Here is a 16,749-nt window from a genome sequence, read left to right as displayed (position 1 = left end):
CTCCGTCATCAAGAGGGCTGGTGGCATGTACATGCAAGTTCTTCTCCCATGAGCACTTGCAACGGTAAAAGATTCGCGCGTCGAGCAGAAAAGAGCTGATCGCCGCGTGGGGAGCGAGGTCGGAGTGTCCCGAGCGGGTTGACTGAACCTCGCTGCGACGCAGACTACTGTCGACCAAAGAAGATGGAGATAAGTACCACGTCGTGCGAGCATCTTGAACGCGTCCGCCGCGGTAGCAGGAAGGTTCTCGGCAGTCTTACGGTGCAAAATGGCTGCGCGGAAGTGTTCGTCTCAGGCAGGCCCCCAACGTCGATTGAAAATAGTGCTCAGCCTGTCGGACTCCTGGTAAGACAGACCGAGCTGGGCCCCCGAGAAAATAGCAAGATATGCTTGATATAACACACCGAACATAGCTTCGAGCGCCACCGAGTCAGTCACCTTTCCTGCCCAGGATACAAGAGCCCTGACTTTTGGACCATTCATTGGACGACTCGGACTGACTGGATACATATGCACGGCGTGCTTATAAGCAGATTAATGGTCCCGTGAAGACACTCAACATAAGGAATTAGCCTCAGAACAAGGCAGAACACACTCATGACTAACAGAGGAGGGCATGAGATATTTGCTGATATGCTGGCACGCTTACTCTAGGACAGCCTCGCCACCCATCCGCAAACACATTGTGATCGGCGATAACTTTGAGTTGGTGCAACTAGGTCGACCTTTGGGCTTGAGGTCAACCCCGAGAACTCGTCAGAGAGAGCGAGTGACGAACCGTAAAGTCAACACGAAGCGAACATCCACCACGAGACTGCCATCTTCACCACGCATTCGAATTCCAGTCGGCACGGCACATGACATACAGAAACTGCGAGAACGACGACTGGAAGAGTCCTCATTAGCGAATATTCTTTATTCAACTGCCATTGAGCCAACATTACAGGCCTGAGTGAGTCGACTTCGAATTCAGAAGCTTCCCCGCCAAAACGGGTATTGGGAACTCCACACTAACCTGATTGGGGCGAACTTGGCGCTGCCGACGGTCGTCGGATGCGCTAAACAGAGCTCGCACAAATTTGTGGGAACAACAAAGCCCTCGAGCATTCGGAAAGCACATCAACGGGGTACTGAAGAGATAGCTCTGTCGCCAGGCTGGAGTCAGGTCGAAGGTCCGTCAGCTGTCAGGAAGTGGTACAATCCAAATCGCTTAGTCACGCCGCAGCACCGAAGCAGAGCCCATTGTCGCAGCTATTCACGGCATCACCTGAGAAGAAGCACCTGACGCCCGTCAACCTCGCATCACAATGGCCACCAAGACGCCCGTCATAGCCGTCATCGGCTCTCTCAACATCGACCTGGTCACGTACACGTCGCGCATCCCCCAGGCCGGCGAGACCATGACCGCCAACGGGTTCAACGTCGGCCTCGGCGGCAAGGGCGCCAACCAGGCCGTCGCCTGCGCCAAGCTGTCGCGCTCCAAGGCCGCGCTCGACCGCGGCACCGCGACCGTGCGCATGGTCGGCGCCGTCGGGGCCGACGCCTACGGCACCATGATGTCGGCCGGCCTGCGCGAGTTCGGCGTCGACGTCTCGGGCGTGGAGGTCCGGTCCGGCATGAAGACGGGCGTGGCCGTCATCATCGTCGAGGAGGCGACGGGCGAGAACCGCATCATGCTGTCGCCCGAGGCGAACCACTCGGTCCGGCCGGAGCACTTCCGGGAGCTGCCGGCCCCGCTCCCCGACCTCGTCATCATGCAGCTCGAGATCCCGCTCGACACCGTCCTGCAGATCATGGCCACGGCGCACCGGCAGGGCGTGCCCGTCCTGCTCAACCCGGCGCCCGCGCAACAGATCCCCGACGAGTACTACGGTTACGTCTCGCACTTTGTCGTCAACGAGACCGAGGCCGTCTTCATGTCCGGCCGCGACGATGCGGACGTGGAGACGCCCGAGGGCCTAGCGGCGGTCGCTCGCATCTTCCAGTCCAGGGGCGCGCAGAACGTCCTCATCACGCTCGGCGGCAAGGGCGTGTACTACGCGGACGCCGGGGGCAGGTCCGGCCACGTGCCGGCCGAGAAGGCCAAGGTGGTCGACACGACGGCGGCAGGCGACACGTTTGTGGGTGCGTACGCGCTCGAGGTGGTGCGGTGCGGTGGCTCGGCGGCGGAGAGCTTCGACATTGAGAAGGCGGTTAGGATAGCGAATGGTGCGGCTCGAAGGACGGTGGAGAAGAGAGGGGCGCAGGACTCGATCCCGTGGCTTGACGAACTGGACTCGTAGCCCTGCTGTACGTTAGATGGCGGTTATCCGTTCCATAATGTAAAGCCCTTTGTCCCGAAGCGACGGGGTAGATACCGATAGATCCTCTATGCGGACTTGTAGCGCAATGCCCAATCTGATCTCAAAGCGTGGTGGTTCACTGCTTAAATGCTGAGGAGCCATCTTGGCGCCACCGATTCTCTAGCGTAGCCGACGAAGCGTGGGGGACTTTTTGACTCGCTTCGCTTCAAACTCCACAGTCCCCGACCACGGACCGGCAGCGGGGTGCAGGATGAGGTCAGGCGTGCGTTGAAGATGCTTTGCGGCATCGCGAAACGGTCTGTATCATCGTGACTGCTGTCTATTCCGGTCTCGGCAAGAGGGGTCGAAACGGATCAAAAGAAGAAGGTACCAAGTGCTCTTTATGTTTACACGTTCTGGCGAGCGGCGAACCTGAGCAAGAGCTTCAAACTACTCGACTCGTGATACCCCAAGACAGGTGCAAATTACCATCTTCTTGAACCTCAAGCTTGTGATCCCACCTTACTAGCTCCTATACACATCTCCCAACAGGCAAACATGGCGGACTCATCAAAGCCCATCGTCCTCCACCTGGGCGACCCCGTCAAGCACTGCCCGGGGCTCTACGCCCAGCTCTGCGAGAAGTTCACCGTCATCCGGCCCGAGCTCGCGGACAGGCAACGGCCGGCCTTCCTCGAGAACCTCCGCACCAAGAAATGGGGCGACTTTGCCGCCATCACGCGCGGCCAGTGGTCGACGGGCAACGAGATGGCCCCCTACGACGCGGAGCTCATCTCGCTGCTGCCCAAGTCCCTCAAGGTCATCGCCTCGGCCGGCGCGGGCTACGACTGGGTCAACACGGGCCTGCTCGCCGAGGCCGGCATCCTGTACTGCAACGGCGCCTCGGCTTCCTCTGAAGCCGTCGCCGACATGGCCATCTACCACATCATCTCCGTCTTCCGCAACATGCAGTGGACCAACATGGCCGCGCGCACGCTCGACCGCGAGCAGTGGCTCGACGCGCACCACAGCAGCCCTTTCACGGCGCTCAACCCGCGCGGCCACGTCCTCGGCGTCATCGGCCTCGGCAACATCGGCTACACCATCGCCGAGAAGGCGTACAAGGCCTTCGGCATGAAGATCGTCTACTTTGACCCCTTCCCCAAGTCGGCCGAGCAGGAGGCGGCCATCGAGGCCAGGCGGGTCGAGGACATGGACGAGTTCCTGGGCCAGGCCGACTGCGTCGTCCTCGCGGCGCCGGGCGGGGGCGGCAAGATCATCACCGCGGAGCGGATAGCCAAGATGAAGAAGGGCTCGAGGCTGGTCAACATTGCGCGTGGTACTCTGGTTGATACGGACGCCGTCGCCGACGCGATGGACTCGGGCCACCTGTTTGCCGTCGGCCTGGACGTGCACGAGGACGAGCCCAATGTCAACCCGCGTCTGGTTTCCAAGCGGAACGCGACGCTGACCTGCCACACGGCCGGCGGAGCTCTGGACACCAATATTGGCTTCGAGAGGCTAGCTATCGAGAATGTCCTTTTGGTTCTCGACGGAAAGGCGCCTCTGACGGCGGTCAACAAGCATTTGATCAAGGCATAGGAAAAGCAGGCAATTTTGGAGAAGTAGCTTAGTGCATCATAATTCAACTAATCAGGAAGGCCCATAAGACGAGCCGTCTATAACAAAGTGCAAGAGACTGGTTTCTCCTTTGGGAAAGTATCCGAGGGAGAATGCGAAGAGAAAATCTGAGCCAGAATGTTGGTATTGGAGTTGATAAGTCACTGGTAGTTCATCTAACCATTTGCAAAGAATAGAGAAGTCTCGCAAGTAAGAGTAGGAGGATGGACCTGTATCATGGGCACGGACAAGATGGGTGCTACAGGCTCATCCAACTCGTTTGTAGAACATCTATGCTAGAAGTTGAACAGAATTAACAGTAAGTGAATAGAGGCAGCTTGCGACCTGGAGAGTGTCATTCCTCACATGAGCCACTCTGAGCTTCAGCCACACATGTTGGCTTGAAGAGCCGGCAGTGATCTGGCCCAAGTCGAGCACCACGTGGCAACAGAGTGACTAACACGGGTCGAGGATCCAGGACCTTGGCCTGTTATATAAGTTCGAAGGGGTGTGATCGATGCGGTATGCTGTACTTTCATCACCGAACGTGCCTACGTCACGGGCCGCTCCTCTTTCGGGGATAGACATATAAAGTTATCCTTGATAGCCTTCCCTTTGGGCTGGGTTGTCTACTAGGGACTTGCGTTGTTTGATATTACTGCCTCTATCGTGAACACATTGGATGGTGACATTTCCCGCCATACATACATACGTGGCCCAGCAGCCAGACACGGTACCTAGCGCCACATTGTAATGTGGGCTCCGGCCGAGGCGATCGGGAGTGGCGCCGACCCATCTCAACTGTACGACCCACCTACACCGATCGGGTGTTGCAAGTCCCACCCAGCGCGAAGACATGGCAAATGGCAGAATGCCCGATGGGCATTGTAAGGTCCAGGCTGGGGACCCCCACGGGCGTGTAGCACTGTTGGGGTCCTGACCACTCACCCGAGCTCATTGATATACTTGGACTACTGGCTTAGTTTTCCTCGTTCTTGGGTGGTGTGTCATCTCCAATTCCTCACTTGCCCTTCCTTGTAGCCCTTTCGTGTAAGATTCATCCTCACCACCAGGCCAGACAACAAAGATGGGCTCCATGTCTGCTTCCAAGGCCTTCCCTCCGGGCATCCACGTCCCCTCCCTGACGTGGTTCAAGAACGAGGGCACGCAAGACATCGACTGGGATGTCCAGACCAAGCACATCGAGTTCCTCGTGAACTCTGGCCTTCACGGCGGTGAGACAGTTCATTCCGAAACACCCATAGTGGCGACTTTACTGATTGTAGAGAATAGTGGTCATTGCCGGCACAAATGGCGAGTCTGTGACGTTGACCAACGAGGAGAAGGAGAAGCTCGTGAGGACAGCACGTGAGATTGCGGTGCGATGCGGCCGCCCCGACCTCCCCATCACCATGGGCTGCGGTGGCCAGTCCACGAGGCACGTCATTGCCGAGACCCAGCTGGCCAAGGCCGCCGGTGCCGACTTTGCGCTCGTCCTCGTCCCCAGCTACTTCCACTTTGCCATGAACGAGGAGGCCATCGTGTCCTTCTTTGAGGAGGTGAGCAAGGCGCCCGCCATGATTTAGCACGTGAGATATATGTGATTTACTAAAGGCGATGCCAGCTCGCGGACGCCAGTCCCATCCCCGTCCTGATCTACAACTTCCCCGGCGTCGTTGCAGGCCTGGACGTCAACTCGGACATGCTGTCCCGTCTGGGCCGCCACCACAACATCGTCGGCGTCAAGCTGACCTGCGGTGGCATCGCCAAGGTCGCCCGCGTGCGCGCCGAGTTCGGCCCGGAGGAGTTCTGCGCCCTGGCCGGCCAGAGCGACTGGCTCGTGCCGGCCATGGCCGTCGGCAGCACCGGCACCATCACGGGCGTCGCCAACCTCTTCCCGCGGGTCTGCATCGAGATCTTCGACCTCTACCGCGCCAGCAAGGCGGCCGAGGCCGAGGCGCTGCAGCTCGAGCTCGCCAAGATGGAGTGGGGGTTCGGCAAGGGCGGCATCAACGGCACCAAGTGGGTGGTCGCCAAGATCCGGGGCTACTCGCTCGACAGCTGCGACTGCAGGCGGCCGTACCCCAAGTTCGCGGACGAGAAGAAGCAGGCCTGGATCTACGGCGTTGTCAACCCCCTGGCGGAGCAGGAGGCGAAGCTTGCGAAGCTTGCGAAGCGATCGGCATAGACTTCCTCTGTTTATATGATAGACTAGAACATGAAAGCACTTTTGGCGTTGTCAAGAAAACAGTATGAGAAAAGTGCTCGAAAGTGTATTGATCAGTCAAGCTAAACCGTCTTCCTCCGAGTCAGGCCATTGATCCCTCAAGTCGTCCAGTTGGGTTCCTTCGACCAGGCGCGCGAGATTCAGACGTGTACTCAATCTCTGATACTGCGACCCTGACTTATGAAGATAGCCGCCGCCCTGGGCCATGATATCCGAACTCGCTTCCTTTTCGAAAAGCCAATGCGAGAACAAAGGGGGCTGTACAGTAAGGCACATTGGCATCCCCTTATGCCGACCCTGCTTCTCGCTTCCTCCATGCAAGTACATCCCATCGCACCAATCTCGCAACATTAGGTCGAAACCTGTAGTGAAGGTCTCAAGGCCAAATTGGTGCAGTAACCTGCGTGCACCAGCCTGGCTGACGGCATACGCTTGCGTGCACAGTGTGCCACTCGAGGCATGCACCACCCTCGTGCCAGGCGCGTAGGCTTCACCAAGGTCATCTTGTAGCGCAAATGGATGAGGCCTTAGATGTCGAGGTACGGGAACCGTAGGATCGTTTGGTACGGAAATGCGAAGCAACGAGGAGTTCGCCTTGTTAAGATCTGCATCGTGATGCAGTTCCCGCAGAGAGCCCGGGAACTCAGTGCCGCAGTGCCCGAGCCATAGAACGTCCCAGTTATCACCATATGGGCTTCTCTTTGGTACCTGGTATGGCGGTGCATCAGGGAGAGCGACAGTGTAGCTAGTCGCGACTTCCTCAGTGCTCAGACGATGTGGCACTGGGCTATCGTATTTGTCGCTCAGCATGGAGCCGTCTCGCAATGGCTGTAGATAGCTTCGAGACGCGAGTGCAAAGACCTGCAGCTGTGACTTGATCCTGACGTCCCAGTCTGTATCGTCTTCCAGTATTAGTGCTGATGTAAGATTGCTTTCAACGATGCTATCGACTTGAGATTAGTCGACGGAGAGACCGACCATCCCCGAATCCGGACAGACCTTCGTAGCACGTTCATATGTGCTCTCCACGAACCCTTATTTCCAACGTTGATTTTCTTGTTCCAGCTGTCAGCTGGCAACACCTTGTCCGGGATCTTGCCGCCATCAACACCATTCACGTAGTTGAGGTGAACATCTGTCACGGCACCTGCGAGCGACATGGCATCGCGGCGGTCGGTGCGGGATGGAAGATTTATAACGAAGACTTCCTGGAACTAGATTACATGTTAGGACTGAATGTTAGTAGCTCTTTATAGCCGTCCAGGCCAGGCAAGATAGTGTCCATACCCCGAGAGTCGCGTTGAGTATATCTTGGAGTCTTGATCCACCGGAATGTGAGGCCGAGTGCCAAGTTAGTAGAGAGAGTGTTGGATGTACTCTGGACACTCTGGACTTGTATATGAGTACAACTGAAATTATTAGGACGATTGCAATCGCATAGCGCCCTGCTGGGCGTGCCATGGCTGGCAAATCTGGTTCCAGCTCAACCCAAAGACAGAAGCTCAAACTGACATCGAGAAGGAAGCGGGTTTGCGTGTTACCTTAGCCTTGTCCTCGCATACCTCAAGATAGATGTTTGTAAGAATGAGATAGCGCCACTTCCTAGTTATCCAACAATGACTGATGTGTTGCCATGTGAGCTATGCTCATACTTCCGACCACGTCTCACCAGCGCGGATAAATGCCAGCTGTTTATCCGGACGACTTGGCATGAAGAAACGGCCTGATGACTACTCCGTACTACACCCTTCGGACAAGGATATGAATATGATTGCATAGATTTATCTGGAAACCTTCCATCGACAACTCAAAGCTAAAATTGACTGTCATGTTGCGATTCACGACGTCTGCATCACACACCTTGACTAGGGAGTTTAGCTGGTTCAGCAATGCCTCGGCTTGTGCGCTTTGCCTGGCACCAACCTAAAGCTGAATCAAGATCAATTCCATACCACATTTTTCCTCTGTCCTCTGCACTCAGATGCGGAAGTCTCCTCCGTACTTCATAATCAAGTTCTAAGTCTCATGCCCATCAGACTCGGCGTTCCTCACATGACGCACGGACCATATGACCGGCTCCCGGCCGAACCACGCGCTAATGGAGGCCCCGAATAATTCCTCTCATGATTCAGACTTCACGCTGACATATCACAGTCCCAGCAATCGCCACATCAGAATTTATCAGAGAATTGCACATCGTTGCCTTCGATAGGCCCTTGCGTATACTTTATTTCATTTGTATGAGACATGCCATCCGAACAGAGCAGCGTCTCGAATCCAAACCCCGCAGCTGCCGTCGCAGCATCGCTGCACGATGGCAAGGTCCACCTGCTATTGGCAGCCAGCGGCTCCGTGGCCACGATAAAGCTGCCCCTCATCATCAGCGCCTTCTCCAAATACCCCCACGTCTCCATCCGCGTGATCCTGACGCACAACGCGGCCCGGTTCCTCGCCGGCCAGTCCGCGGAGCAGCCGACGGTGGCATCGCTGTCGGACCTGCCCAACGTCGACGGCGTCTACTTTGACGAGGACGAGTGGGATCCCTCCTGGACGAGGGGCGCGCACATCCTCCACATCGAGCTGCGGCGCTGGGCGCACCTGCTCGCCATCGCGCCCGTGTCGGCGAACCTGCTGGCCAAGATCACGAGCGGCATATGCGACAACCTGCTGACCTCCACCCTGAGGGCGTGGGACGTCGACGGCACGATCGACGGCCGCAAGAAGAGGGTGCTCGTGGCGCCGGCGATGAACACGGCGATGTGGCTCCATCCGCTGACGGGGAAGCAAATCCGCATCCTGGAGGAGGACTGGGGCGTCAAGCCCGACGGCACCGGGTGGTTCGAGGTGCTCAGGCCGATGGAAAAGACCCTTGCCTGCGGAGATTCGGGGGTTGGTGGCATGATGGCTTGGCAGGAGATTGTCAAAGTATTAGAATTCAGGCTCGGTCTCGTTGATTAGTGAAGATACCACGCCTTAGATTCTGGCTGATGAGGTTTCCCGTTCTTGAATCTTTGCGTATGGTAAAGAGTGGCTGAGGTCACAGTTCATGGCACAAACGACCCAATATCGGTCGACAAGTGGGCCATGATGCAGTATTGTTGATCCTCTCACTTCAATATCCTATCTAGGGGAACTAATATACGTTGCCAAGGGTGCTATACAGTCCTAACATTTATGCGACCCCCAAATCCATTCGGAGCATAGTTCTACGGAAACGTATCGAGAATCACAGCCCAATGACTACAGCACGAGTATCAACGAGGAATCGGATTCGAAAGGTCAACTTTTATTCCCTGTCACCCACACCCACACTATGTTGCGGACTATCTGCATTCTGTTGGGCAAGGGAATATGTGGCAACAGTGTTCTAGAGATCAATCGAGCAAAATGACTGTTGAGTCTTTTGGCTCTATAGCCTTGCATGAGACTCAACGTTCAGGGTTAGAATTTCAATGGACTGTGGCCATGACCAGGGTTTCTGTCATGCCCAGTTTTCTATAATCGCCATTTATCAAGTCCCTTACTTCAAAACCCCCAAGGAAACGAAGAATAGTCATTGGTCTGCATCCGGAGACTTGAACCGGATCTGTTGACTTGCATATGCTTTGCTCATCCCGCTGTCGGAGCAGGTAGAGGGAATCTGGGCTTCGCTTGGGAACTTGTCCAGTTAAACAAGAAGAAAGAGCGCAGGTCGTTGTCCCTGATGATTTTACAGTCGCGCTTGTGGCCCTTCTCATTCCAGCCGGTCATTTGGCAGTCCTGAAATCATTAATCAACGAACAGAGCCACCAGTGCCGATCGTGGTTTGACTTACCCGTCCACAATACCAAAACATGGCGCATTTGGCACACCTGAGAAGAGGCTTCTTCTCTTCATCGCACCCGTGGCAAACTTTTCCAGCAGCATCCTTCGAGTATATGCGGACACTGTCGCTGAGTCGGAGTAGCTCGGTCAGAGTCGCAGTGATGATCTGTGGAATGGTTAGCGATCCGGATATCCCGGGTAAGAGGCGAGGACACGACCAGACCTTGACTGCATTCTCTTTCTCCTGGCGGACTCCAACTGACGAGTCGAGGAACTGATGCGATCGAGCACGCAAGACGGCCACCGTATTTCCAGGCCGCAGCAGAGAGCGCTTCAGCTCGTTGCCCCGGTCCTCAGTATAAAAAGCGAGCACAACTTTGGCACCCTCCTTGTCCCGAACAACGAGTCTGACGCGGGTGAAGTTTTCGGCGTCGAGTATCTCAGCCAGGAAGCACCAGTTGGCTGGCCCGCCGCCGATCTCATCATCTGAGGCATCGGGATCCCCAGCGTAGAAATTGGGCGACAGGTCGTCAAATGCAGGGAAATGGTCATCGTTGCGGAGATCTGCAAGTTGCAGCTGGCGGCCCGCTCGATTCCCACCCACGCCCTCTGTGGCTGCGACGCCTGAAGGAACACTGGACATCGTGATTGAGAACTCGGCAGTGTGAAAACTTCAACGGAAAAGCTGCGGACTGTGGTGGTTTGGGTTGCTTGTATCACTGAAGATGTGCAACGTGAGGAGCTAAAAGGCGGTGTGCACAGGCATCAGCTCAGGCCAGTCTAAATTTAGGTAGGGGCAGGTGTACTCTGCGAGGTCACCGTTGATATATTGATTAGCACTTGCCCGTTCTGCAATGGCACTCAAAGGAGGCTGCCAGATGGTAACAGATGACCCGAGTATCAACGTAATACGGGTAAGGAACAATGAAGTTGGATATCTGGAGAACTTTTAGTCCTCACTCCGCTTCTTGCATTCCACCCTTCATTGCGGACAACAGCATGATGAAGTCCTCTCCCATCGTAGTAGTCATGGCTATGAAACTTGTTATAGTTTCATGGGCTATTCGAGGAATCAGAGCAGTTGCATTGACTATGCTGAAGGCTTTGTGTCTCGCAGAGGCAAATAACCTCTAGCATCCACAATCAGGATGGAGGTGACGCGATGTAATTTGTTGTGGGAAGCAGTCTCGCATAATCAGTGAAATGGTGCTACAAACTCGGAAACGACTTTAGCGGAAGCTACACACAAGCCGTGCTGGTGGCGGTGGTATAATGGTAGGTGTTTCCAAGAGACATTGTCGATGAAGTGTGGCTCCAATGACAGGGTCAGCAAGCATGAAGGAGCCCATGGCTTACTTGAAGAGGCAGACTGTACCACCAGGGAGTGGTTTTGCAACACGATATGATGGAAACGGCTTTGTCCATGGCAAACTGATTAAACGCCAATTGCCAAGGCAAAGCTGTTGCGTCAGGATTTTGGGGGGAGTTTTCCTCAACCGTTCGGAAAACATACTGAACAAGATGCCTAACTACTAGGATTGTGACCTGTGATGGGATCACTTGCTGTTTATGCAAAACGAGACCCTTCAACTTGAATTCCTCTTCCAGTAGTTTATCGACTTGTACAATAGCTGAAAGACCCTCACGTTCCAGGAATTCACGCTATTGAGATGCTTGATGAAGACTTGATCTACAACCCATGCTCTCCGTGGCGGCTGAAGACATTTGGTGGGGATAATCTCCAACTTCGCCGTCTTCGCTTTAGAAGAGCTCTGGACACATGGGATCACCCAAGACTTCGTGTAGCACAATTACCTTTGGACGAGACTGCGCAATAGCTCATTTTTATTGGCAGCCCAATCCTGCTGATTCTCTGCTAGTTTGTTCAAGAAGTAGACTTGCTAGACTTGCTACTGGCTGTAATTCAGGTGCTGCGGCTGACGATGTGTCGGAAGGCAGTCCTGGAGCTGATAATGCAGCCTAGGGAAGGCAATCATCCATAGGCAGCACGTGGGCCAAGCAATTATTCTTCATCAACCCAGTCATCTTCCTGTACAGCTGAAAGAGCCAAAAATGACGGCCGAGGTTGGTGGTTCTGGCAGTGCCTACGTGGGGGTAGGAACATCAATCACATCGATCCTTATCTGGAGACACTGTGCTTTCACCTGCATGCGATCATCGCACAATTCTCAAACCACCAGGACAGGCACCGCCACCCCTGTACGCCAACTCGGCGATTTTTGGTCGGATTCCATGTGAGAGCTGAACGCCAGGATAGGGTTTTGCTCACTTCCCCCTCCCACCGGGAGCCAAGCAATGGCAAGCCCACCCACACACGACGACCAAAGGACCCCACTGCTCGTGCGGTGCGTACAAGCAACTGCACGGGTAAATCTGCTTCGCCGTAGAGCCAATGCCACCCTCCACGGCCGAAAGACTGTGATTTGGGCTTCTTCTTCTGGCACAGGACCGCACTGGAAGTGGATAGCCAGGCCGTATCGGGCCTAACTGCTGCAACCTGGCCGCGTCACACATGAGTGACGAATGCCAACGTACACTCTGCTAGCGAGGGCAGGATCTGTCCACGCCCAAAGGGCCACTCGGCGAGACTGGCAGCGGTTCCTATCCGTGCAGCCAAAGACGGCAGGTCGGAGAGAGCTAAAGCTCTACGCCCTGTTCGGGACCGCTGGGTGGTAGAGCTTACCTAGGCACTGCGGGTATCTCGCTTCGTGCCGCGCGAGCAGTCGAACCAGTCCCAGAGAACTCGCCCCGGGCGGGTGAATTAGAGTATTAGAGGGTAGAAAATGCGGCGAGAAAACGCAATTCGGCTCTCTGCTTCTATTTTTCTCCCGCTTCCATTCCCTTCCCCATCTCATGACCGCTCTCCCGGGACGTGGGAATCCCACGTGTGAGATGCTCGCGGCCGACAGTCATTTCCAGTCCACACAAGCTTGATGCGATCCATCACTTTGCGATTGACGACGCCTTGCGCTTGAGTGTTGAACGCGAGTTCCAAAGAGGCAGGCCTGATTGGTCTATTGGTGGCAGTGTGGCGGACGCCGAGATGGAGAGCCAAGCGCCACCAGCGGAGGCGCCCGCGAAGCCAGAGCGGCCCACGAGTTCGGAGAGCAGGCCGGACGAGTACCACGGCATGACGGATGCGATCCCGGGCATATGCGACCGGGACCGGTCGTCGATCAGCGACCAGAGCCACTTTTCCGTCGACCTCAGTGTGCGCTAGACCCGACATGAGTGCCAAGCGGGATGGTTTGCTAAGCGCTGGAATACAGGTCGATAATGACGCAGATTCCGCCGTCGGCGACGTCGATAGAACCGACGCACTGTACGAGGCCTTGCCCAATTCCGAGCTCCAGTCTTCCCTGACTCCGCGACTAACGACACGATTCAAGCAGACCGTCGACAGCTTCATTACGATCGAGCATATATGATTATGTGGAGGAGCATGGCAGGAGATATCATAGATATAAGCAAGGGAGTGAGTGAACCTGTCCCCATGATGGAGATCCTTCCTGTTGGTGCTGCGGGTTCTAACTGTGGCGCAGAATACTGGATGCCAAATGACGAGGTAGGACTCGGAGAGATGATCAAGTACCCAAAGTTGCTTTGTGCTGATATCACACCTAAAGCTCGAACAAGATAGGTTAGGTATGACAGCGTTGTCAGTCTTGAGAAGATATATGACCATGGGCTGATGATTTCGACAAGACCTCCAACACGCTGTGTTCAACGAATTACTACAAGGAAAGTTGGGACTCGCACCAGTCGAGAACCCGCAGTCAATCCTTGACCTGGGTACAGGCACTGGCATATGGGCGATAGAAGCAGGTACGTACTTGTCCCGGTCCGACGTTCGATACGATACTCACCTGTCTCAACCTACCAGCAACCCTGTGGCCCTCAGCAGAAGTCCTCGGCACCGACCTCAGCCCAATACAACCAGATTAGTACATCCTCCCATCTCCCCATCACGATATTGCCACCAGAACTACCCTGACTGACACTTACAGCGTGCCCGCCAACTGCCACTTCGAGGTCGACGACGCCGAGGACGACTGGATCTACTCGCGGCCCTTCGACTACATCCACCTGCGGCTCATGTTCCACACCTTCAAGGACCACACGCGCGTGATCCGCGCGGCGTACGACAACCTCGTGCCGGGGGGCTACGTCGAGTTCCAGGACTACTACTGCCGGCTGGGCTGCGTCGACGACACGATGCGCGGCACGGCGCTCGAGCGCTGGACGCACATGTACGTCGAAGGGGGTAGGCGGCTGGGGCGGGACATGCTGGCGCCCAAGCGGTACCGGCAGTGGCTGACCGAGGCCGGGTTCGAGGACGTGACGGAGGAGAAGAGGGCGATCCCCGGCAACGCGTGGCCGCGGGGCAAGGAGGCCAAGATGATGGGCGTCTGGCAGATGACCAACTTCCTCGACGGCCTGCAGGCCGTGTCCATGCGGATCTTCACCAAGGGGCTGGGCATGGCGCCCGAGGAGGTCGAGCTGTTCCTCGTGGACGTGCGCAAGGACATCAAGAACCATGGCATCCATTTTTATTTTCCTACGTGAGTCTTTGGATATCTCGTGTGGGGGATTGGATGCGTGTGCTAACTTGCGTTTGGATCTTTAGGTACATCGTGTATGGGAGGAAGCCATTTGGAAAGGAGACGGAACGGGAGGGAGAGGCAACAGAGCAAGGAGCAGAGAGCTGACGGGGAGGTCTGATTCTGGCTGACGAGAGGTGTACGAAAGGTTGTCCTCGAGGGCACAGGCTTGAGGACTGGGAAAGAAATTGATTGTTCAGACTCATCTTTGGAAACATAGGGATGGATGCATTCTTGGAAGAAGGGATGGAAAAGACACACACACACACACGTAGGACAGCTGACGTCAGTCTCGTCAAATCACGCACGCAATTGATCGCGCGGAGCTTGCCCGCTCGTCTCAGGTTGAATCGCAACACCAGCAAGACCAGCTACAGTCTCAATGGGCGAGATACCTGACAAACGGCACGATCGTGACCCCAAATCTTACCACCGTTGCGGATAAAGGACAGGGATGCAATCAGCAGGGGGCGGCACGTCTCAGCGCACGCCCCGCGCGCGGTGGCGGCCGGGGGATCGAGAGGATGGGCTCACATCCTTGCGACGCGGCTCGCTGGAGACACCAGCGATGGCCAGGCGCTGCCGATCACCACAAGAGCCTCTTTGCGGGCCTTGCGTCTGAGACACGACGGAGGCGATGATGTGGGCAACGGCATTCCAGGTTTGCCGCTAACGAGAGACTGGGAGCTTCCGTATGTTTGTGCAGGACCCTTCTGCGTCAGCTTGGTGCAGGTGCTGAAGCAGCAAGCCTACGTGGGATCCTGCGACGCGTTCGAGGTCGACTTGAAACACGAGCGGTTCTCAGCCCTAGCAGTGGAGGACGGAGAGGAATGTTTCCTGCCCGTCACTACTTGTACAAGTATGATCAAAGGGGGAAGAAGTCAACTGTGGAGTTTTGTGATTCGCGATATTAAATGCCAATTGTGTAGATCGCGGGCGAGAAATAGAATTCGCCAAAGGTTCAAGACAGCGGGAGGCAAAGTGGAGGGACGAGGCAAAATGCCGTCCAGACGACATTTGCCCTTACGAGCCGACCCGCGCGACGACAGTGAGGTCATGATCTTCGATCAGCAGCCGGCGTCTCATGATATCTGGTAGGCGCGAGTCAATCTGATAATGAGCTGGGCCAGGCCGAGTTATGCAAACATTTGGTAGCGTGGGTACAACAACAGCAGAGAGAGCCATGGTTTGACGTCGCGGCTGGTTGTCGAGCTGTCAAGCCGCTCGACCTCTGCTCGGGAGCCGGAACTGCCGAGTGCGGGCCAAACACTGGTGATAACATACACAGCAAGGGCCTTGCTTGGCCTGGGATAAGGCATGGGATTTGTCACCGATGCGCGGATTGGTTTCTTGCAGTGCAATAGGGGGCTGAGCTAGGCAGGAAACAGGAAGCTGTTTGCGCTGAGGTGGAGGTGTTGGATTCGGCCATGAAACGAGCTCTGTCTGGGAACGAGAGGGAAGCTGGAGGAGTGTGGGCAGGTAGAGCGAACAGCCGCCAGCTCCGTGTGTACAAGTGAAATGGATGGATCCCTCTCATCGACATTGGTCCCCCATCGCTTTGCTGTCTTTACTTTTTCACTGCGACCATTGCTGCTGGCTGGCTGGCTGGCTGGCTGAATTAATTGAATTGATGCGGGTGCTGGATTCTCGAACACGAACGATTGATACATTACCCAAGTTTTGGTGGCTCGTTCTTGTTAGCGCTCCTGGGCGTCCCAATCAGCCGTTCTGGTCGGGAATTTACGCCATTGTACTCCACTGCAAAGCGTGGAAAAACAGGGTCCCGCAGTCACTAAAAGAAGGGAAGACGGCGCATCCCTTTTGTGGAGGCGGTCTCTAGCGGTTGAGAAACCAGCCAATCACGGAAGAGTGCCCCTGAAATCCCTCGTCCATCCCACCAAAAGCGGGGGGCTCAAAATCAAATCCGATGAGAGAGAGAAGAGACCACCCAAATTGACAACAAGAAGCAGTGCTGTTTGCTACGATGGTTGGCTGTATCACCTCGTTGCCCTTTCAGCGTGGCTGCTATGGTAAGCCGTTGAAAGCATTGATAAAGCCGAAATCAATCAGATGCTGGCCATATCTGGGCGAGACTCTAGTACATTTGTCCCGGGTCTGCTGAAGCGCAGCTGCAGCAGGGGCTCTAGGGGTGCAGGAGCCAGCCCATGCATGAGCTTCTTCTCGAGGGCACGCA

The 16,749-nt window shown here is 55.7% G+C and overlaps 7 protein-coding genes across 7 annotated transcripts; 5 read left to right on the top strand and 2 right to left on the bottom strand.

The window, feature by feature from the left end:
* Positions 1-1,307: 1,307 nt before the first annotated feature.
* On the top strand, positions 1,308-2,282 carry E0L32_010263 (uncharacterized protein; the record flags this gene model as incomplete). The annotated part of the gene is made up of 1 exon (XM_031132861.1): positions 1,308-2,282. The coding sequence occupies one exon, from the start codon at positions 1,308-1,310 to the stop codon at positions 2,280-2,282; it is 975 nt and encodes a 324-aa protein (XP_030989774.1).
* A 558-nt stretch (positions 2,283-2,840) lies between these two features.
* On the top strand, positions 2,841-3,884 carry E0L32_010262 (uncharacterized protein; the record flags this gene model as incomplete). The annotated part of the gene is made up of 1 exon (XM_031132860.1): positions 2,841-3,884. One exon carries the CDS (start codon positions 2,841-2,843, stop codon positions 3,882-3,884), a length of 1,044 nt encoding a protein of 347 aa, XP_030989773.1.
* A 1,105-nt stretch (positions 3,885-4,989) lies between these two features.
* On the top strand, positions 4,990-6,090 carry E0L32_010261 (uncharacterized protein; the record flags this gene model as incomplete). Its single annotated transcript, XM_031132859.1, has 3 exons — positions 4,990-5,137; positions 5,196-5,461; positions 5,527-6,090. The coding sequence occupies 3 exons, from the start codon at positions 4,990-4,992 to the stop codon at positions 6,088-6,090; spliced, it is 978 nt and encodes a 325-aa protein (XP_030989772.1).
* A 96-nt stretch (positions 6,091-6,186) lies between these two features.
* On the bottom strand, positions 6,187-7,841 carry E0L32_010260 (uncharacterized protein; the record flags this gene model as incomplete). Its single annotated transcript, XM_031132858.1, has 3 exons — positions 6,187-7,072; positions 7,129-7,343; positions 7,782-7,841. The coding sequence occupies 3 exons, from the start codon at positions 7,839-7,841 to the stop codon at positions 6,187-6,189; spliced, it is 1,161 nt and encodes a 386-aa protein (XP_030989771.1).
* A 535-nt stretch (positions 7,842-8,376) lies between these two features.
* E0L32_010259 (uncharacterized protein) lies at positions 8,377-9,087 on the top strand (the record flags this gene model as incomplete). The annotated part of the gene is made up of 1 exon (XM_031132857.1): positions 8,377-9,087. The coding sequence occupies one exon, from the start codon at positions 8,377-8,379 to the stop codon at positions 9,085-9,087; it is 711 nt and encodes a 236-aa protein (XP_030989770.1).
* A 651-nt stretch (positions 9,088-9,738) lies between these two features.
* E0L32_010258 (uncharacterized protein) lies at positions 9,739-10,576 on the bottom strand (the record flags this gene model as incomplete). The annotated part of the gene is made up of 3 exons (XM_031132856.1): positions 9,739-9,888; positions 9,944-10,099; positions 10,157-10,576. 3 exons carry the CDS (start codon positions 10,574-10,576, stop codon positions 9,739-9,741), a joined length of 726 nt encoding a protein of 241 aa, XP_030989769.1.
* A 2,874-nt stretch (positions 10,577-13,450) lies between these two features.
* Positions 13,451-14,663, top strand: E0L32_010257 (uncharacterized protein; the record flags this gene model as incomplete). The annotated part of the gene is made up of 6 exons (XM_031132855.1): positions 13,451-13,519; positions 13,581-13,599; positions 13,660-13,779; positions 13,838-13,898; positions 13,962-14,516; positions 14,582-14,663. The coding sequence occupies 6 exons, from the start codon at positions 13,451-13,453 to the stop codon at positions 14,661-14,663; spliced, it is 906 nt and encodes a 301-aa protein (XP_030989768.1).
* Positions 14,664-16,749: the final 2,086 nt, after the last annotated feature.

The sequence above is a fragment of the Thyridium curvatum genome, assembly GCF_004353045.1.
Source record: "Thyridium curvatum strain D216 chromosome Unknown NODE_81_length_187271_cov_78.157168, whole genome shotgun sequence".
NCBI lineage: Eukaryota > Fungi > Ascomycota > Sordariomycetes > Thyridiales > Thyridiaceae > Thyridium > Thyridium curvatum.
Note: the sequence above shows the minus strand (reverse complement) of the source record. Positions and strands in the feature narration are given on the sequence as shown.